Genomic DNA, 23,272 nt, shown 5'->3' on the forward strand with positions numbered 1-23,272 from the left:
CCTAAATGTGCATCCCAAGCCTGTTCCCACACCTCCCCCCCCCCCCCCCCCGCTTCTGTGTAGGTGCAAGATGCGCCTTTTTTGAGCTTCCGTTTTGTATGTGTAATATGTGCTTTTTTGAGCTGCCGCTCTCTCTCTTGCCCCTCCCCCCCCCAACCGTATTTCTTATTTAAGCTTCTGTTCTTCCCCCCCCCCCCCCTCTATCTCCTTGCCTCCCTGCCCGTCTTTCCTCCCTCCTTACCTCTTGGTGGACTTGTATATGTATTTCTACTGACCGTGTACCTCGTATTTTTTCACTCTTTCTATGCTGGTATGTGCAATCCAGAGGTTGAACACGAAATTTAACACTCTTATGAAATTCGTGGTCCGCCAGAAAGTGTCTAACTGTGTTGTTGGGCTGACTGGCTGTGCTTCACATAATGTTATTCAGGTTTGTTTAATTCTCGTCTCTCATCTTTTTGTTGTATTTACCTCCATGATTTGTTCTTGACACCTGATGAAGATCGCTTGTGTTGTGATCGAAACGTCGTGATTGTTTTGTTTTAATATAATTTTATTGTATTTCTACATACGTGACTTTACCGAAGAAAACAATGAGTGAGTGCGACCTTACAATGTATTCGTTTGGCAATCAGCAGCCAATGCAGCTTGGCGAGCACTGGACGGATCTTGCAGTAACCGTCACGACACCTGCAAAATAATTTAGTACATGCTGCAGCTTGGTCATATTTTTTTCCAGACGTCCCGCCGAGTAATGAGTTTCAATAATTGAGCGTTGCTACACGCCATCATGTTGGCTACGTCACGACTCAATAGTGGTTTAATGTGTCGTAAAGCCCTGATATGAAAATTGCAGGATATTTGAACGTGGTGATCAAACATACCTCAAGCTCCATGCATACCTCATGCTAATTTGTCCCATTGTCTCTCAGCCTTACCTTCTCTGCCTATTTAAGGCGACTTCACTCTGTGCTGGTTCGCTCTGCTTGGATGTATATGTGTGTGTGTGCGGTCTGTATTTTAAAATTTCATACTTAACTTGCAATTTAGCAATCTTTGAAATAGCGTAATCAACCAGACTATGCGTTAATTGTGTTTTGACCGACCGTCTGTGTTGCTTTATATGGTTTCCAAATGTTGCTAAACCCTGTTTGTTTGGTGTGATTCTCTCTCCGTGTCCCCCGTTGTATCTGTGTTAGTTCCCCCTACTTGGTTGTCTGTATATACATCTGGGGTTATGTTTCCTCTCTCGTAAATTTAGCTATTCTGTACCTGATGATGGCTGCTTGTGTTGCAACCGAAACGTCGTACGCTATTGTGTTATTTTATTATTTCTTATTTATACGTGACTTTACCGAAAAAAACAAAAAGTAATTCCTGCAGTCACGAAAGCTTCGAATCAAATCCAACATATACTGGTTGAAGTGTGGTGCCGAGGCTCTTTAGATGGAAACACTGAATCCTTGAGGCTGCGACCGCCACACCTTAATCCTCCCACACATGTTTGTTTTGTTATGCATGACTGTAAATTATGCATGACTTGACTAACCGACAGGGACTGGTTGCCCTGCTCGTGCTGGAGGAGGAAACTCTGTCACATAGGCTGAGGTCCCACTGACGTAACATCGACATCCTGTGTATCTGGTGCTCTAATTGTACGAAAGTCATATGTAAAATAAAGCAATGGCTAAATAAATCAGAATATTTATTTATTCTAGGGAAATATGAGCTATAAAGCTATTTTTCACAGATGTCCAGTAGGGGCGCGGAGTCAGAACGTCACAACAACAAACAATACACAAACACGACAGGAGTGCAAAGTATAGGAAAATTAAACACATTGCTTAAAGAAATATACAAATTAAACTAAACTATTTTTATTTAACAGGTTAGGCCAACTGAGCAATACAGATCTTTTTTAGAAGCGACCTGGTCACAAATGGTAGCTCAACGAAGTGGCTTATCATTATATGGACATTTATAGCAGCCCAATGCTCTAAAACAGGGGTCCCTAACCCCCGGGCCGTGGCCTGTTAGGAACCGGGCCGCACAGCAGGAGGTGAGCGGTGAGTCCGCGCGTGGCTCGCCCATTATTGTATTTACCACTTCTGTCCGCGCCTCTTTCTGCACGGCGCACTTGTCTCAGTCACAGTTTTGGTAAGCCCACAAGCTAACCCTTGCCAAAATGAGTAAAAAACGAACGTTGCTGGAGAGCTTCTTTTAAAAGGGGGAAAGACCCAATGAAGAACCCCCCCCCCCATCCGTGAAAAAACATTTCTTCCACGAAACCGGTCCCTGATGCCAAAAAGGTTGGGGACCGCTGCTCTAAAAGCACGTTTCTAAATGTGGAGGGAAAAAACGGAGGACCCGTGCCTGTATATTTGTAAACTCCAAATATACAGCAGCTGGAAGTCACGTGTAAATAAAAGCATTCGCTAAATGAAACCACCATCATGAACCCAAGAGACGTGTGCGTGCATGTGTGTGTCGTCCCTTCTAGATCTTATACTACGAGGAGTCAATGGATAAAGTTAATTTACCGACCGAGATGACGTTCGTGGGCAACACAAGTTCCGGGGATGGTTCGCTGGTCTTAAACATGAGCGAGCTGGACAGGGCGGGCGTGTACTGGTGCGAACTCAAGGCCAAAGTCGGGGTGGAATCGCCATTCTCGAAGGAGATTTGTGTGACCATCAGAGAGGCCGATACCACGGCTGCTACAGGTGCATGTGTGTGCGTGTGTAGGAGAGTGGCAGCGTAGTAGTTAGCGTGCTGCACAGCGAACCAGCGACCCAAGTTTGATTTCCGCCCACGGCCAACACCAGTGACGGTTATCTGAATCGGTCCTGGGCCTCCCCTAGGTCTACTCAGCTTCAACTGAGTACCTGGTGCGATGTGTAAACATCGCCACTGGGGAGCGAAATACTGTGAATCCTGCCATGCCAGCCTTCACAGGTGCTCCCTAACAGCACTTACCTCAACAGTCTGTTAAGGCTATACGGGGGATTTCTGTCTTTGTCCCGGCGACCCCAGTTCGATTTCCGCTCACGGCCACCAACGACGGCGACAATTATCTGAACCGGTCCTGGGCCTCCCCTAGGTCAGCTCAGCCTCAAACGAGTACCTGTTTTTTCGTGCAAACATGACCACTTTAGAGACAGGTGGTCTTCATAGGTGTTATTCGCATGTGCGCATGTGCGGAGAGGCTTTTGCAGCAAGGTCGGAAAATGGGATGAAGTTTGGCCGCGATTGAAGAACAGACCAGCAGATCCAACGTCCAACGTCATTGTCATCAACGTCATCATTGTCATCATTATCATCGTCATCGCCGTCATCGGCGTCATCATTATCTTATCATTGTAAGGATCGACGTCGTCGTCATCTTTGTTCGATCGTTAGCCAAAAACCGCTGCTGCGAGGATGAGCGGAGTTCGCGTGATGATGAGATGGTTCATGCTCCTTGACGGCAGCAGCAGCACACACGAATGTTTCGATCGATTTGTTGATCTTTGTTCCGTTTAACAGCGCCCTCCGCTATATTTATTACGGTGAGTGTGGATGCTGACGCGGTGGCGACAACCGCACAGCCAGGCAGACGAGACTGGGCGGAGATGGCGGCATTTATCGCTGGCAGCGTGGTCCTGGTCGTCATCCTCATGGCAGTCCTCGTGCTGTGGGGTTACCACAGGAACCAGCAGCGGATAGTGGAGCGCTTCATTTACAGAGCGAGGTAGACCACGCACACACAATGGGAAGCTCAGTTCTACCGCCCAACGTTATCGTACATCTTGATGAAAAAAAATGGCAGGTGGTGTTAAGATGTTAAAACACCAAATAGACACGCATTTCAAGGCATCACCAATGTATGTAGGTATGCTAAACTTCGCACCGTACGTAGCCAGGTGCGGGGAAGGACAACAAATTAAACATGAAAAGCTAAATTATGAAAAAAGAATAGCCTTTAACCTTTGCTGGGATGGTTGCCACTGGGGGGGTCCTTTTGCCTCAACCACTGCAACAAGTTGGAATTGGCGCCACGGTAGCAAGATGTTAACTACCTCGGTTGGTATACAGGAGGTCGTGGGTTCTATACCGACCCTAACGCCTGTATATTTGGAGTTTGCATGTTCACCCCGTGATCACATGGATTTTTTCTGCAGATCGTCCGGTATGTCCATCCACATTTAGAAACACGCGTTTAGAGTATTTGACTGCTGCTATACATTTCCACATGATAAACACTCCATTAAGCTATCATTTGTGGCCAGCTCGCTTCTGAAAAATAGCTATATAGCTCAGTGGGAGAGGAGAGGCCCAGGACCGGTTAAGATAATCGTCACCGGTGTTGGTGGCCATGAGTGGGATTCAAACACGGGTCACCGGGTTTGTAGTTCAGTGTGCTAACTCCAACACTCCCATTACCACCATCACCACATCTAGCATCACCTATTCTTTGTTTCATTTTGTACAGTGTTACAACAACGGGGCCCTACGAGAATGTTCAACCAAGCAAGGTATGCTTCCACAAATACAACCGTCATTTGCCACGAAGTGGCGGTCACGTCACTACGGCTCTTGTGCCAGGCCAGGTGCACTCCGAGGCCATGTGAAGTGTCGAGTCCTCTCCTCTGACAGGAGGTCACGAGACAGACCCAGCACTGACACACGCACACATAATAGATTCACACACCAAGACACATTCAAATTGACACACGCTGAAACACACAGAAACACACAGACACATATCCGACGCACAACTACCACATCTGCAATTCGCCATGAGGTTAGTGTGACGTCATCTGGTCCAAGAACAACTACAGTGCACTCTTAAGTGGTGGTGATGTCACCACGGCGCTTGTGCCAGGCTAGGTACACCTTGAGTGGATTTTTCTGCCGGGTCTTCCAGGTTTTCCCCTCTACATTTAAAAACATTCGTTAAAGAGTATTGGGCTGCTATACATTTCCACATGATAAGCCACTTATTCAAGCTATCATTTGTGGCCAGGTCGCTTGTGAAAAAGAGCTGTATAGTTCAGTGGGCCTTACCTGATAAAATAACAATAGTTTAAACTGGATTAGAAGCATTGGTGGCTGCAGGAATTACTCTTTGGTTCTTTCCGTAAAGTCACGTAGAAAATAAATTAAAAAATAATGGAATACGACGTTTCTGTTGCACCACAAGCAGCCATCATCAAGTAAGAATGAATGATAAAACACAGACACGGAAACAACATAGGCAGACACACATGCAGAGAGAGACACATACAAAGACACACTGAGCGAGACAGACACCAAGACAAACAGAAGGACAACAAATTTGTGCTGAGGCCTTAAATAGACAGAGGGGGGAGGAGCCGGGGCAGAGAGAGGACTGGGGAGGCGGACAAACGAGGGGACCAGCGGACATACGATGGGGACAAGGTGGTAGCCGTGTGGAATTCCGGACCTCAGTGGCCGGAGGAGAGACAATGGTTTAGAGCAGGGGTCACCAAACTACGGCCTGCGGGCCGGATCTGGTACGCGACGTCAGTCCATCAGGCCCGCAGACGGTACTTGAATTTGGTTGATAAAACGTATGGAACACGAGACGTTGTGATACAATTTAAATTTAAATATGTTTAGAATACTAGGAGATCTTCACGCGTGCGGAGACCTCCTGACTGCTATGTTCCTTAAATTTACTATTTTAAATTTTTAATTATTGTATCTAGATTTTTTTGTTTATTGTAATGTTTGCTAATTTCGCGCCATCCCAAGTACTTCCCCGGCTCATGGTAGCTCCGCCTACGCTCTGACGTTACCATGGTTTCCATGGCAACGTCATGGCAACACGTTACCATGGTTTCCATGGCAACACACAAACACGCATCTTTCCTGCCCCCAGATTTTCCAGCTGTCAACCCAGGTCCAACGCTCCAGAAATATGTATTTATTATGCGGCCCACGCTCGTCATTCTTTCAGTTATCCGGCCCACTGTGAAAAAAGTTTGGTGACCCCTGGTTTAGAGCAAGAAAATCAAAAGTTTGAGAAAGCAAATTATGTTTTCTAAGTGACTTTACCGAAAGAACCAAAGAGTAACAAAAGTTTAGTTAAGTTTTGACTGCAGGAATTGATATTGTTTGGTTCTTTTGGCAAAGTCACGTAGATAGAAAAATAATAAAACAAGAATAAAGTTAATTTAAAAAAATATAATAAACAACAACAAAAACACTCATGTAGACAGTAGCCTGGTTCTTAATCAGAGTGAGTGTTAGGGCAGTCTATAATGTAGACTGTAGCCTGGTTATTAAGCTGGGTGAGTGTACTGGCAGTCTATAATGTAGACTGTAGCCTGGTTCTTAAGCTCGGTGAGCATACTGACAGTCTATAATGTAGACTGTAGCCTGGTTCTTAACCTCAGAAAGTCTACAGGCAGTCTATAATGTAGACTGTAGCCTGGTTTTTCAGCTGGTGAGCGTATTGGCAGTCTATAATGTAGACTGTAGCCTGGTTCTTAACCTGAGTGGGCATACTGACAGTCTATAATGTAAACGTATTCTTGGTTCTTTCAGTAATTTAAATTTAATTAAAATATATATAAATAAAAACAAAACCACGACGTTTCGATCGCAACACAGGCAGTCATCATCTGGAAAAGGGGGGTTAGCCTCCAAAGGCAAACTGTTTATAAAGGTTTAAAGATGGGCGTAGCCCAAGTGTGTCAGCAGCATGGGCGGGGCAGCTAATGTTAATGTTGGAGAAAGCAATGCCAACGCAGTGGGTCTACACCAATCAAACGGACCGCAAGGCAATCAATCGTCAATTCAAGACATCTCACTGTCCCCAGGTGATTGCTCGTTAGTTTCTACGTAGTTTTTTGTTCACCAAAGTTCCTGTGCCCGATACCATTGCAATTATTGAAAATTTGGTCCAACAAGGATTGAATTCTGATGTACTGGCCCTGGTGAGACACTGCCTCACCAATACATACTTCACCTGGAATAAAACATTCTACAAACAAACTGAAGGCACCCAATGGGTTCTCCCTTATTTCCGGTTGTAGCCAATATTTTAATGGAAAATTTTGAGATGGACACCATCCATGCATTTACTCTATGCCCGTCCTTGTGGAAGAGGTACGTGGATGACACGTTTGTCATCTGGTCACATGGCCTGAACCAATTTCTCAACTACATTATTTCCATACACCCAGCCATCAAATTCACCATGGAGGTAGAAAAGGATGGCATGCTACCTTTCTTGGATGTCCTAATCAAAAAGAGACCAGATGGCTCAATGAGCCATTCAAGAAACCCATACTGACGCCTACCTAAAACCTGATTCCCACCACCATCCATCTCAGAATAATTCCCTCATCAAGACGCTATACCATAGAGCTCAATGTATCTCCGATCATGAATACCTAACCAGTGAACTCAAACACGGACACCAAGCTCTCAAGGCGAAGGGATATTCTGACTACACAATTCGCAAAGCCATCACCCCAACCGTGAGGAAGGAGCCATCTGAGGATCCAATCAAAACCATCACATTGCCATCCATAGCAGGGGTAGCCAAACATATTTATAAAATCATGAACAAACACAAGATCCAGGTCCGATTTAACAGAGTACATAAAATTCGTGATCTGATCCCATCTGTGAAGGACAAGATTCCTGACATGCAATATCCCGGCGTCGATAAACTAAGCTGTATCTGCGGCAGCAGTTACATTGAGGAAACTAAGCAACATGTCTTGGACCGTGTTCGTGAGCATAAGGCAGACTTAAAACACGGTAGGACCAATACTTTTGCCATGGCTGATCATTATTTTAATGCGGCTGGTTTACACGAAATTGATTTCTCTAAGACGATGGTACTTTACAAACCTACTGGCTATCAACAAAGATTCGTTCATGAAGCCATCCATATATACAGACACAGACACAATTTCAACCGAGAGGATGGTTATAAACTCAGCAATCATTGGAAAGATGTCATCAACCACTTTGGATCGTGACTTGATTTGTGTTTTCTTGTCAACCTCCACCGTCAGTAATATGGGTATGTGGAGCGAGGTGCAAATGATTGCCTGGTGGCCCTTTTGATTGGTGTAGGACCCACTGCGTTGACATTGCTTTCTGCTACATTAACATTAGCTGCCCCACCCATGCTGTTGACACAGTTGGGCTGCGCCCATCTCTAAACCTTTGTAGTGAGTTCAACTGAGTTGCAGACGTACACTTGGAGGAAACACATTTTTTTAACACCAACACATGGGGTAACTGCCCCTTAACAGAATAACAACCTTTGGTGGTGACCACCAGGCTAACTACACTAATTACAACGTAACTAGCTACTATGGACCAGGATCACAGCTAGAGACTCGTAGAACGTAGAACGTAGATGAAGATTCCTTCAGGATGAACAACAATGCCAGCCCCATTGGGGGACCCGGCTTATATTCTCTGCGGCGTGGCTGGCTCCTCCCTTGTCCACGACCATCTTCCAGAATCCTCGAGCAGGATTTGGACCCCGACCACGTGCACGTGACCACCCCTTTGTAGACTTAACCGGTCACGTGTCTTCTCGGGTCAATCAGAGTGCCATGGCCTTCAGTAACACCTTTCCTACGGCCGGCACTCCCACACCCTATCCTGTAGGGCTGGCACTGCACACCAAGCATGATGCCATGCAGCGCTATCAACCAGCGCTCACAAAGCCCCTCTAGGACTGGTACTACACCCACATCATAGTGGTGTCCGCGATGTCGTTACATCGCATGTCATGCCTCTGAACGGCCGGCACTGTACAGTGACATCCCTACACCTTTATCAACAGTTTGCCTTTGGAGACTAACCCCCCTTTTCCTGATGACGACCTCTTGTGTTGCGATCAAAACGTCATGGTTTTAGTTTTTATTTATATTTGTTATTTATTTTATTTTTTATAATATTTGAATTACTAAAAGAACCAAGAATAAATTTACATTATAGACTGCCAGTGCGCTCACTCAGGTTGAGAACCAGGCTACAGTCTACGTTATAGACTGCCAGTACGCTCACTCAGTTTAATAACAATTGCTACAGTCTACATCATAGACTGCCAATACACTCACCAGCTTAAAAACCAGGCTACAGTCTACATTATAGACTGCCAGTATGCTCACCGAGGTTAAGAACCAGGCTACAGTCTACATTATAGACTGCCAGTACGCTCACTCAGTTTAATAACAATTGCTACAGTCTACATCATAGACTGCCAATACTCACCAGCTTAAAAACTAGGCTACAGTCTACATTATAGACTGCCAGTACACTCACCCAGCTTAATAACCATTGATACAGTCTACATTATAGACTGCCAGTACACTCACCAAACTTAATAACCAGGCTACAGTCTACATGAAAGACTGCCAGTACACTCACTCCGATTAAGAACTAGGCTGCAGTCTACGTTAGTGGTTTTCTGTTGTTTATTATTTTATTCACTTTATTTTGTATTATTTTTCTATCTACGTGACTTTACCGAAAGAACCAAATAGTAATTTAGTTACGTTTTTGAGGCCACCTGAAGTGGCAAAAGCTTAGTTTAACACGTAGTATTTCACGACCAATATCATCCATAATAGAGGTTTTTGTGGTTAGATCGCATAAATATACCAATGTGTCATTAAAACCCGCCACCACCCGACACAGACAATTAGTAAGAGTTGTCACGTAAACAGAACATGCCAATTCGTCACTAGTACAGCACACCGGTGTGTTGGATATCCAAGCCACAGCATTTACAATCTGAGTATGATTCTCCAGTAATTACAACTAGCTTCATTAGGCGACAAGAGGTAACTGGACAGAGCCAGATGCATGGATTGATTGACTGAGATGACTTGTAGATGCACCACCTGTGCCCCCTGCTATGACAACTTGCTGTTTTAACCGCCCAACGCTCCCACTCGTTGCTCCTCTGCCCTCCGTTGTTGCTGGAGGGCGACTGCCTCCTACTGCCCAGTAGCATCTTTGACGAGCCTCCTCCTCCATAGAGCCCGATCTAGACACTGCTGCTACCGGTCATAGACAAGTTCAATCAACTTCACATCTTTCCATACTGCATCGGTCCTCTTCTCTAGCCCGTGTGGTGCCCGTTTAGCCCCCACTCTTTGGAAAAATAGACGCTCTATGGCCCTGCGATAGCTGAACCTGAGGGCTACATGACCCAGCCAACACAGCCTCACCTGCTGGAGGAACTCACTGAACCGTGTCCAGGTCTGTCAATAATGCTAGCTCTTCAGACAATCCATTTTGGAAAATAACCAAGATTGACCATAGGCAGGCGTATGACTGATTCAGAGTGGAGCATTGCAGGGAGAGTATACTTAGATACTCCGCAAAGCAGCAATCACCTTGGTTCTACTCTATTGATCATTACTTTTGCCCCGACTGGTTATGTAACCCACACACAGAACTGATTAGATCACAACTGTACATTATCATCAAGATCACTGCCTTGGTTGTCTGTATAACATCGCTTCGATAGTAATATGCTCATGTATGTATGTATGTACAGTGAGGGAAAAAGTATTTTATCCCCTGCTGATTTTGTACGTTTGCCCACTGAATAATAAATGATCAGTCTATAATTTTAATGGTAGGTTTATTTGAACAGTGAGAGACAGAATGACAACAAAAACATCCAGAAAAACGCATGTCAAAAATGTTAGAAATTGATTTGGATTTTAATGAGGGAAATAAGTATTTGACCCCCTCTCAATCGGAAAGTTTTCTGGCTCCCAGGTGTCTTTTATACAGGTAACGAGCTGAGATTAGGAGCACACTCTTAAAGGGAGTGCTCCTAATCTCAGCTTGTTACCTGTATAAAAGGCACTTGTCCACAGAAGCAATCAATGAATCAGATTCCAAACTCTCCACCATGGCCAAGACCAAAGAGCTCTCCAAGGATGTCAGGGACAAGATTGTAGACCTACACAAGGCTGGAATGGGCTACAAGACCATTGCCAAGCAGCTTGGTGAGAAGGTGACAACAGTTGGTGCGATTATTCGCAAATGGAAGAAACACAAAAGAACTGTCAATCTCCCTCGGCCTGGGGCTCCATGCAAGATCTCACCTCGTGGAGTTGCAATGATCATGAGAACGGTTATGAATCAGCCCAGAACTACACGGGAGGATCTTGTCAATGATCCCAAGGCAGCTGGGACCATAGTCACCAAGAAAACAATTGGTAACCCACTACTCTGTGGAGGACTGAAATCCTGCAGCGCCTGCAAAGTCCCCCTGCTCAAGAAAGCACATATACATGTCCGTCTGAAGTTTGACAATGAATATCTGAATGATTCAGAGGACAACTGGGTGAAGGTGTTGTGGTCAGATGAGACCAAAATAGAGCTCTTTGGCATCAACTCAACTCGCCGTGTTTGGAAGAGGAGGAATGCTGCCTATGACCCCAAGAACACTATCCTCACCGTCAAACGTGGAGGTGGAAACATGCTTTGGGGGCGTTTTTCTGCTAAGGGGACAGGACAACTTCACGGCATCAAAGGGACGATGGACGGGGCCATGTACCGTCAAATATTTGGTGAGAACCTTCTTCCCTCAGCCAGGGCATTGAAAATGGGTCGTGGATGGGTATTCCAGTATGACAATGACCCAAAACACACGGCCAAGGCAACAAAGGAGTGGCTCAAGAAGAAGTACATTTAGGTCCTGGAGTGGCCTAGCTAGTCTCCAGACCTTAATCCCATAGAAAATCTGTGGAGGGAGCTGAAGGTTCGAGTTTCCAAACGTGAGCCTCAAAACCTTAATGACTTGGAGAAGATCTGCAAAGAGGAGTGGGACAAAATCCCTCCTGAGATGTGTGCAAACCTGGTGGCCAACTACAAGAAACGTCTGACCTCTGTGATTGCCAAGAAGGGTTTTGCCACCAAGTACTAAGTCATGTTTTGCAGAGGTGTCAAATACTTATTTTCCTCATTAAAATGCAAATCAATTTACAACATTTTTGACATGCGTTTTTCCAGATTTTTTGTTGTTATTTTGTCTCTCACTGTTAAAATAAACCTACCATTAAAATTATAGACTGATAATTTCTTTGTCAGTGGGCAAACGTACAAATTCAGCAAGGGATCAAATACTTTTTTTTCCCTCACTGTATGCATGTTGAACTTCTTTTGTACCATACATAGCCAACCGTGATAATCGCATTTGAATGCACCACGGGATGCGGTGACCTAAATAGCCTTCTAACAATCTGCATAAAATTAAGGTTATTAATTATCGATAACCATCGATGTTCTGAGTCATACTTCACTCCGCCTTGAGGAAGACTTGGCAAACATTTGGGAAATTGCCACCTTCCCTTTGAAATGCATTACCCCATTGAGTGTGTTTTCTGCAATAAGTATCTGAATTGGTAATGGAGCATACAGCAACATCCCGGTTTCGTCGGGATGTGTTCCTGAAAGGTGCGACGATGAATATCGAAACGACGCAAATTAATGTGCCCACGAGAGCCAAATTAAGACAACTGAGAGGTACGTTGACGATGCATTCTAGACGTGCTCACAACGTTACTTTAAACTAATACAAATAACGTATTCGACACGACGATGCTGTCAGCAATGTAAGTATGTGGGTTGAGGTGACACGAATTGGGTCACGATATTAACAAAGTGATGATGTATTTGTGAAACGACGAAAAAAGGAGAGACGTAAATCGGGGGTATTGCTGGACACACGCTGGTCCTGGTGGGCACTTTGCACATTGCATTCTTTGTAAACAGGCGTAGAGACGGGATTCAGCGCACGCTATGGGTAAGCGGGCCACATGTACGGAGAGAGACCAAAAGGCCTGCAAGCTCCCATTGCACATCGCTTTGTCCCTTTCCCATTGCGATTACGTACGTGCACATAATTGGAATGCCGGTCATGTACGTCATTAGATCGGAATTAGAAAAAAAAACTAAAATAACTTAATCGGTACGCATGGCCTTGTGGCACAGTTTTGGCACCAGCTATCATGGCGTGTGGCAGTCATGTCGCTATGGTTCTCTGCGGTGAGTAAAAATGTATTTAAAAGCAACGGCGCTGCTATACCTCTCTAAATAAAATTTGCGTGAACCGCTCGCGCTGTTCTGAGATTCAGCAGTGAACGGAACACCCACCACCCCACCACCCACTCCAGAATCTTATGCTTTTATCTAAATGGTTTAGAATCCTCCCCACCTTTTTATAAATTGGAATCTGCTAGACAATTGCTAGGTACTAGTGGCGTGCACTCCTTATCTCTTGAATTACGATTGCTTCTCAAATAATGGACATTGATTTACGATTGCTACTCAAATAATTTCAATGCAAAAAATAAGAACCCTAGGTGTTTCTGCACCCTTCCGCCAGCGAGTCTTCAACACTTAGCGGTCACTCAGAGTGCACCAAGCTAAGCAAAATGGTGATGTCACTATGACCTGCTGGCGAATGGTGTCCGTTGGTGTTATTGCTTGTTGTCTATCTGTGTATGTGTCTCTGTGTTTTCTGTGTGCCTGTGTGTACATGTGCGTCTCCATGCATATGTGTGGATTTGTGTACGTTTGTTTCTCATGCAAATACTTAACTTTTTTTAAATCTCAGCCACGTGCAACAAATGGACGACCTTTATTTAGCGCAATTGGGATGTCATCTGTGCAGCCGTCCAGCAAATCAGTGGTCATTCGGACAGACGGGCAGGTCAGAGGAACACAAGCACACACACAAATACATCTTATAAATTACACACGTATAAATATTGCGTGATATATACAGATTTCTGCAATAGTGTGATGGTTATCACACTGGACTTGCAGTACATAAATTGTTGGGTCGATTTGATCTTCCAGCACGGCAGCTGAAACAATCGTGCACGTTTCTTAAACCTCCCCCATCGACTCTATTCAACACCATTGTTAGTCTCTCATTGTAGGTCGCGTGGATGAAGCAGTTATAGTAGCAGTAGTTTATTTTGAATTACTCTGTGAGCCAAGAAGCTCTTAAATCGGGTTTCATCAACAAAAAACAACACCGCTTCTATGACATGCAAAGATCACAGTAAAAGTAAATAAATAATAACAAATAAGCGAACAAGATAAATAGCAAATTATAATCGCCATATTAAAAGTATCTTCAATTAAAAAAAGTTTATTATAGATTATTATCAAATAGCACGCTGTTTTCTAAAAATACTCATTTAAATCGGCCATATTAATTGTAATGCAGATCCCGCCTAAAACACATTACATTTAGGAATAAAAAGCACAGCATCCATTAAAAAAACGTAGTATATGCAATGCACATACAGTGGTCGCATACAAGCAATTAATATTCGTAATTGCGGGTTACTGCCACATTGTTCAAGACGCCTAGCCAGTGTGGTAGAGAAAAACACCCTCTAGAAGAGTCTCTCGGGCTACCAATGCAGGCAAATATGTCAACAGTGGCACTAGCAAGTAATTGCAGGGCCTGCACCTTTACTTTTTATAAGTGTGTATGTATGTTGAACCTCTTTAGAACCGTACACAACCAACCGTGCTAATCAGAGGTACGGGGGAAGGACAACAAACTAAGCACAAAACGCAGTTTTAAAGAATTAATTTTCAATCCAGATGATTCCTAATATCAGAAGGAAGAACGTTCAAGATGGTCACAGAAGCTAATGGGAGTATGATTGTATTTCTAATCTTATCACTGTTATAATCTTACCACCCTTATCAACAAATTTTGGTCTCAGACCAAAATTCACTGAGATTGTCTGTCAATGCGTGAGTGCATGCCAAAGATAATTGCAAATATTTTTTTCCACTCTCTGAAAGGTAAACGCATGTTATAAACATGTTTTTAGATTTTGTGGCTGCTATAAATGTCCGGATGAAAAAGTCACTTAATTCGTCAAAATAATTGTGGCCAGATCGCTTCTAAAAAAAGCTATATCGCTCAGCTGATAACAAAACAATAGTTTCGTTTGAGTATAGTTAATTTAAAAAAAAGTTGCCTGGACTGCATTATGCTATTTTCTGCTATTTCAGAACTTTCAGAGAGAACTTGTCTATGAAAATTAAGCAAAGAAAAGGGAAGACAAGACTATCACGCAAGAATCCAACTGGAACGAGGTGGCTGAGTGGTTCGGGGAATTCATTGTTAATGTCAGAGGCAAATTAACTGGCACCACGGAGATTCTGGGTTTGAATCCAATTTATCGACCCCCATTATTAAACTGTAAATCCCCCTCAGTCAAGCTTTACTTGGTGGGAGGTACATATTCTTCTCTGCTGCCCCTGTACCTTGGACATTTGCAAAAGTGAGTGTATTATTGTCAAGCCCCAAATATCATACCTCCTGGCTTTGACATTCCTCGAATAAACTGATGTAACCATCAACCACATGATAACATCAACAGGCACGCATTTGCTTCATAAGTGGAAACCTAGAGACAAGCCACAGGAGGGCGACTGTGGCCATGCAACGCAAACCATAGACCATATGGTAAATACCACTGTATTTACCATAAATACCACTGTATTTACCATATGGCAAGCTACGCCAACTTTCTCCCGATTGCTTGTGTTGCAGTCGAAACGTCGTGAGAATTTTATTGTTTTATATTTTTATTATTTTATTGTTTCCCGTCTACGTGACTTTACCGAAAAAAACCAAGAATATGAGTCCCTGCAGTCACGGAAGCTTTAAATCAAAATATAATTATTATCGTCTTTAACTTGCTTCCCGTGCCGACTCCCTCCCTGCCCCTGCATAAGTCAGTCTTAAGAACTTCCTCTTCTCATCTTCCCACGAACGACTGCCTTTTATCTATAAAATAATTACATTTATGTTTGTAAGGCTTAATGATATCGATATGCGTCCTTATTAAACATTGAGTTATTTGCTAAATAGAGTTGATTTTCTGTATCTTAAATTTTTATTTAAAGCTTTCGTGACTGCAGGGACTCATATTCTTGGTTCTTTCGGTAAAGTCACGTAGACGGGAAACAATAAAATAATAAAAAAATTATTGTTTTATATTTTTATTATTTTATTGTTTCCCTTCTACGTGACTTTACCGATTGAACCAAGAATATATATTTCTGTATCTTAACAGTGCAATCCAATGTTTGTCATGGACACTTTGAAGGAACATGCAATCTAGAAACACGGCTCTTGTAAAAATGTGCCTGGGATTTATTTCTGAGATTTACACACTTAGTACGAAGCCTCTTCAATGAAAAGAGGCATTGGCGTCATTGTGAATCATTCCACTGTCGTGTTCTAGAAAACCAATGCAGTCATGTTTGACAAATAACGGGACACGTGTCGCCAGAGCATTTATATCCGTGACGTTAAAATCCTTTTTTCTCAAATTAAGTGTCCACTCCTTGTCAGACAGCCCAGGAAACAGTCTAGGTGTCTAGCTACGGGGATAAAGCTGTCAGATATATAACATAATATTTCTCGGTCACACAGAAGCAGAAGATTCTGGCCTCAAACTCGTGCAGTGGATCTCAAACAGCTAGGGACGAGGTAATCACGTGTTGACCAATTGGGTGGTAGTGGGAGACATGATGGGAGTTTTGGTGCCAGTTAGTCTGGTATCAAACCGGGTATAGCGTCGTGAGCAGTGAGGGTTGTTTGTGTCTGGGTCGTGCCCAGGTTGGTCCAGCCCTGAGAGTCCTATTGGACGATGGGGCACACCGCCTCTCTCGAAAGTCGCCCACGCTGCAGTTAGGCAGGAGGTTTGTGGTCACGAGTGTGGCTCGTGTGTCCAAACATAAGGGTTCCCAGTAGGTTCCTGTGACCTGTGTATGCTATATTATTTTAGAGTAGATACACAAATACCCGATGTAATGGGAAACTGCTCAATAAAGAGCTTCATATAGTTTAGTTCCTGATTTCCATACGCGGTGCATTGAAATATACGGATGAAATGTGCTTCACAAATGTAAATTAGTATAAGCTGTTTGAAAGCAATTACGTTTGATATACCATGACCGAGATACCAATCAAGTTGTCAATTAAAATGCACTGGCCAGTCCTCGGTCCCCTCCTCTCCATTCTTCCATTGTCTTCCCCTCCCTCGTAAATACGTTTCTCCCGATTGATAACCCTACCATGGTAGGACAGCAAGCCCGGGATCGATCCCTCATTTTGTGGGTTCATGATGTCGTGTTTTTTACGCGTTAAATTCTGGATTTATGCCCTCTTTTTGAAATGTTCTTTGTATTCTTGGTTATTTAATGACAACATATATAAATATCAGCCCTAATATAAGAGGCTCATGAGGGATGTTACTGGTTATTTGGAGTACAGGAGCGATGCTCACAACGAGTGGCTAAAATGTAGCAGGTTGGCACAGTAGGGGGCACAGCTGGTGCATCTGCCAGTCATCTCAGTCAACCGATGCCACCTGGCCTGTGTTGTATATATAGGCTTTTTCCAAAAAATAATGTTAAGAATAATTTTGCCAATTTTTTATTAATAATTGATTGGGGCGAGCATGGGGCATGAAAGGGTGAGGCACACCCCACCCCTCACATCCAGCTGCACTACCGCATTAAAATAAACTCGAAGGAGGAAGCCATGAAGAGCAATTAAATAATAAACTCCTGGGCAAAGGGAGGTTAACGACGATCTGCAAAATCTCCAGATTGTCAAAGGACCACATGCCATGACGTTTTGGATAGTTCACAAACATATCCAGAATCACTGGCACGGACACAGAGCACAGGGTAAACGGACATTATAACTGATATATATTTTTTATACAGGAAAAGTTTGAAGCTTGGCTATAAGAATAAGTCGACATTATAGACTGCAGTATTCCTTATTTTATTTCGTATTGCACCTTTCTATCTATATAACTTCAAATGAACCAAAGTACATGAGTTCCTGCAATCACGGAAGCTTAAGTCCAAACTAAGTTTTGTATCTGACCTTAGGATGTAAAAACATAACTCGAGAATAAAGCACAAATCCCTGGATACAGACAGGGAATCAAAAGTTAATAAAACCCTTGAAGTACCGGGAGGTAACATCTAATGACATTACAAATCTTGGTTAAACAAACATAAAATGTGATGGTAAAACAGTCAAAGGTCAGAAGGGTGGGGGGGGTGGCAACCAGGCGGCTGCCACGGGAGGAGACGCGGAGAGAGGGGAGATAATTTTCAGATATAATCAACGACACAGATCATGCAAGTGGAGTGCTATGCCGAACGACGGAGAGTACTGCGACAGGCAGGCTCCGGGGCATGGCCTCGACATTAGCAATGGGTGCTGTGTCTCGCAGAGAAGAGAGGAGAGGTGATGTTCGGTGCTGAGTTCGGCATGGACTGACAGAGCATCGCTGAAAGTTTTATCCTACATTTATCCTGATGTTTTGAGTGGCTTGCAAAGTCAAGGATTGCGATAAGTTGTATTGTACTAAGCTATCACAGTTGTTTGAGAGGTGTGCTAATACAATTTACAAGTTTGGAGAGTGAGTGCCAGCTCCCACGAGCAGCTGCGATCGGCAGGCTCCGGGAACCTGCCCCCATGACTGGCACATCGTCAACGAGCTGCACCAGCAGAAGCCACGAGTCTACGAAGTCAATGCAAAGAGTTGAGCTCTGCAAGGAGGCCACTACAGCAAGCGACAGAAGAGTACAGCAAGCGGCAAGCTCCGGGTGGGCCCTGCGATTGACCAAGGATGGCAAGGCTTGCCGAGTAGCGATGAGTCACCAAGTGTGAGTTCAAAAAGTTTATTCTACATCGAGTGCCAGCTCCCACCAGCACACGGGGTGTATGCGCACACACACACGGGGTGTACGCGCGCACAAACATACACAGGGGGTGTACCCGCACACAAATACATACACGGAGTTTACACACGCCCACACACATGGAGTGTACGCGCACACACCGGGAGTCCGCGCACAAACACAAATGGGGTGTGCGCGCACTCACACACGGGGTGTACGCGCGCACACACACACACGAGGTGTACACGCACACAAACACAGGGTGTACGCGCACACACACAAACACGGGGTGTACGCGCACACAAACACACATACACGCGGTTTATGCACGCACACACACGGGGTGTACGCGCACACACACACAGGGTGTACGCGCACACACACACACGAGGTGTAGACGCACACAGACACAGGGTGTACGCGCACACACACACACACGAGGTGTACACGCACACAAACACAGGGTGTACGCACACACACACACAAACACGGGGTGTACGCGCACACAAACACACATACACGCGGTTTATGCACGCACACACACGGGGTGTACGCGCACAAACACACGCACGGGGTGAAAGCGCACACACACACGGGGTGTATGAGCACACACACACACGTAGTGTATGCGCACACAAAGATATACACTGGGTGTACGCGCGCACAAACATACACAGGGGGTGTACCCGCACACGAATACATACACGGGGTTTACGCACGCCCACACACATGGAGTGTACGCGCACACACATGGAGTGTACGCGCACAAACACAAATGGGGTGTACGCGCACACACACACACGGGGTGTACACGCACACACACACACGAGGTGTAGACGCACACAAACACAGGGTGTACGCGCACACACACACAGGGTGTGCGCGCACACAAACACATACACGCGGTTTATGCATGCACACACACGGGGTGTACTCACACACACACACGGGGTGTAATCACACACACACGGGGTGTACGTGCAAAAACACACATGGCGTGTACACGCACACATAAAACACACGGGGTGTACACGCATACACAAGGGGTGTACGCGCACACACATCCACGAGGTGTACGCTCACACAAACACAAACACGGGGTGTACGCCCACACACACACATTCAATAAACGCGCGCACACACGCACCAGGTGTGCGCCCACACAAACACACACAAGGGGTATACGCGCACACAAACACATACACGGGGTTTACGCGCGCCCACACACATGGAGTGTATGCACACACACCTGGTGTTCACGCACAAACACACGAGAGGTGTACACGCACACTCACACACGAGGTGTACACGCACACACACACGGGGTGTATGCGCACACACACACACGGGATGTATGCGCACAAATAAGCATGGGGTGTACGCGCACACAAACACACACCGGGAGTCCGCGCACAAACAAATAATGTGTACGCGCGCACACACAAACACGGGGTGTACGCGCACACAAACACACATACACGGGGTGTACGTGCACACATACACACGGGGTGCACGCATGCGCACACACACAGGGTGTACGCGTAAATTCTAGATTTTAAGCTTTTGTGACTGCAAGGATCCATTCTCTTTGGTTCTATTCGGTAAAGTCACGTATGTAAAAAATAAAACAACACAAATAAGCTATATCGGGGAGACGAAGCGACATGTCTCTGACCGAATTCGCGAGCGCACACGGGGTTTACGCGTGCCCACACACATGGAATGTATGTACACACACCGGGTGTTCGCGCACAAACACACACGGGGTCTGCGCACAATCACACACGGGGTGTACGCACACACACACAAGAGGTGTACGCACACAAACAAACAGGGTGTACGCGCACAAACACACGGGGTGTAATCACACACACACGGGGTGTACGTGCAAAAACACACATGGCGTGTACACGCACATAAAACACACGGGATGTACACGCATACACAAGGGGTGTACGCGCACGCACATCCACGAGATGTACGCGCGCACACACATACGAGGTGTATGCGCACACAAACACGCGGGATGTACGTGCACACAAACACATACACAGGGCTTATGCGCGCACACACACAAGGCGAGTACGCGCACACACCGGGTGTCCGCGCACAAACACAAGGGGTGTACGCGCGCGCACACACACGCACGGGATGTACGTGCACACAAACACACACGGGGTGTCAGCACACACACATACACAAGGTGTACGCGCACAAACACACGGGGTGTACGTGCACAAACACACATGGCGTGTACACGCACACATAAAATACACGGGGTGTACATGCACACACAAGGGGTGTACGCGCACACAAACACATATACAGGGTTTACGCGCGCACACACACAAGTCGTGTACGCGCACACACCGGGTGTCCGCGCACAAACACACACGGGGTGTACGTGCGCACACACAGGGGGTGTACGGTCACACACACACACAAGGATTCTACACGCGCGCACACATGCAGGGTATACATGCGCGCACACACACACACAGGGTGTACGCACGCGCCCACACACGGGGTGTACTCGCAAACACACACAAGGGGTATATGCGCGCACGCACACACACACGGGGTGCACACACACACAAACACACATACATCGGCGTTTATGCGCGCACACACACACGGGGTGTATGCGCACACATCCCACGGGGTGTACGCATGCACACACAAACACGAGGTGTACGCGCACAAACACACGGGGTGTACGTCCGTACACACACACGGGATGTATGCGTGCACACACACGCATGGGGTGTTCGCGCGCACACACACACACACGGGGTGTAGGCGCACACAGACACATGGGGTGTACGTGCGCACACACACGGGGTGTACACGCGCGCACACACACACCCACGGGGTGTACATGCGCGCAAACACACACGGGATGTACACACACAACGGGTGTACACGCACACACACACGGGGTGTACGCTCACACACACATGAGGTGTACGCGCACACAAACACGGGGTGTACGTGCACACAAACACGCGCACACGTGGTGTATGCGCACACACACACACAGGGTGTACGCACGTACCCACACACACGCACGGCGTGTACGCGCACGCACATACACAGGGTGTACTGCACACACAAACATACACACACACATGGGGTGTACGCGCACACACACACATGGGGTGTACACGCACACACACACAGGGGGTGTACGCTCACACACAATGAGTGTACACGCGCGCACACATGCAGGGTATACATGCGAGCACACACACACAGGGTGTACGCACGCGCCCACACACGGGGTTTACTCGCAAACACATACAAGGGGTATACGCGCGCACGCACACACGGGGTGCACACACACACAAACACGAGCAGACGGGGTGTACGTGCACAAACACACGGGGTGTATGCGCATACATACACATGGGGTGTATGCGCACACACCCACGGGGTGTATGCACACACAAACACACACGGGGTGTAAGCGCATACACACACACGGGGTGTACACACACACAAACACATAACACGGGGTTTATGCACGCACACACATACACGGGGTGTATACGAACACACACATGGGGTGTACTGCACCCACTAACATACACACACACGGGGTGTATGTGCACAAACACACACGGGGTGTACGCGCATACACACACGGGGTGTACGCACTGTTATATACAGTGAGGGAAAAAAGTATTTGATCCCCTGCTGATTTTGTACGTTTGCCCACTGACAAAGAAATTATCAGTCTATAATTTTAATGGTAGGTTTATTTTAACAGTGAGAGACAGAATAACAACAAAAAATCCAGAAAAACGCATGTTAAAAATGTTATAAATTGATTTGCATTTTAATGAGGGAAATAAGTATTTGACCCCTCTGCAAAACATGACTTAGTACTTGGTGGCAAAACCCTTGTTGGCAATCACAGAGTCAGACGTTTCTTGTAGTTGGCCACCAGGTTTGCACACATCTCAGGAGGGATTTTGTCCCACTCCTCTTTGCAGATCTTCTCCAATTCATTAAGGTTTCGAGGCTGACGTTTGGAAACTCGAACCTTCAGCTCCCTCCAGAGATTTTCTATGGGATTAAGGTCTGGAGACTGGCTAGACCACTCCAGGACCTTAATGTGTTTCTTCTTGAGCCACTCCTTTGTTGCCTTGGCCGTGTGTTTTGGATCATTCTGGAATACCCATCCACGACCCATTTTCAATGCCCTGGCTGAGGGAAAGAGGTTCTCACCCAAGATTTGACGGTACATGGCCCCGTCCATCGTCCCTTTGATGCGGTGAAGTTGTCCTGTCCCTTTAGCAGAAAAACACCACCAAAGCATAATGTTTCCACCTCCATGTTTGACGGTGGGGATGGTGTTCTTGGGGTCATAGGCAGCATTCTTCCTCCTCCAAACACGGCGAGTTGAGTTGATGCCAAAGAGGTCCATTTTGGTCTCATCTGCCCACAACACTTTGACCCAGTTGTCCTCTGAATCATTCAGATATTCATTGTCAAACTTCAGACGGGCATGTATATG

General features: G+C 45.7%; 1 protein-coding gene across 3 annotated transcripts in view; it reads left to right on the plus strand.

Moving 5' to 3' along the window:
- The window catches only part of LOC142912467 (uncharacterized), a 33,514-nt gene extending 16,466 nt beyond the window's left edge, over positions 1 to 17,048 (plus strand). The window contains exons 4-8 of one of the 3 annotated variants that reach the window (XM_076060658.1): positions 2,501 to 2,723; positions 3,526 to 3,730; positions 4,472 to 4,514; positions 13,622 to 13,717; positions 15,049 to 17,048. In XM_076060658.1, the coding sequence (XP_075916773.1) occupies positions 2,501 to 2,723; positions 3,526 to 3,730; positions 4,472 to 4,514; positions 13,622 to 13,717; positions 15,049 to 15,081 (600 nt within the window). In that variant the 3' untranslated portion in view covers positions 15,082 to 17,048. The remainder of the gene's footprint in view (positions 1 to 2,500; positions 2,724 to 3,525; positions 3,731 to 4,471; positions 4,515 to 13,621; positions 13,718 to 15,048) is intronic. The other 2 variants (XR_012934093.1, XM_076060659.1) reach the window with 2 other exon arrangements.
- Positions 17,049 to 23,272: the final 6,224 nt, after the last annotated feature.

This window comes from Petromyzon marinus, chromosome 5, assembly GCF_048934315.1.
Source record: "Petromyzon marinus isolate PM22_M1 ecotype Great Lakes invasive population chromosome 5, UKy_Petmar_22M1.pri1.0, whole genome shotgun sequence".
Classification (NCBI taxonomy): Eukaryota; Metazoa; Chordata; class Hyperoartia; order Petromyzontiformes; family Petromyzontidae; genus Petromyzon; species Petromyzon marinus.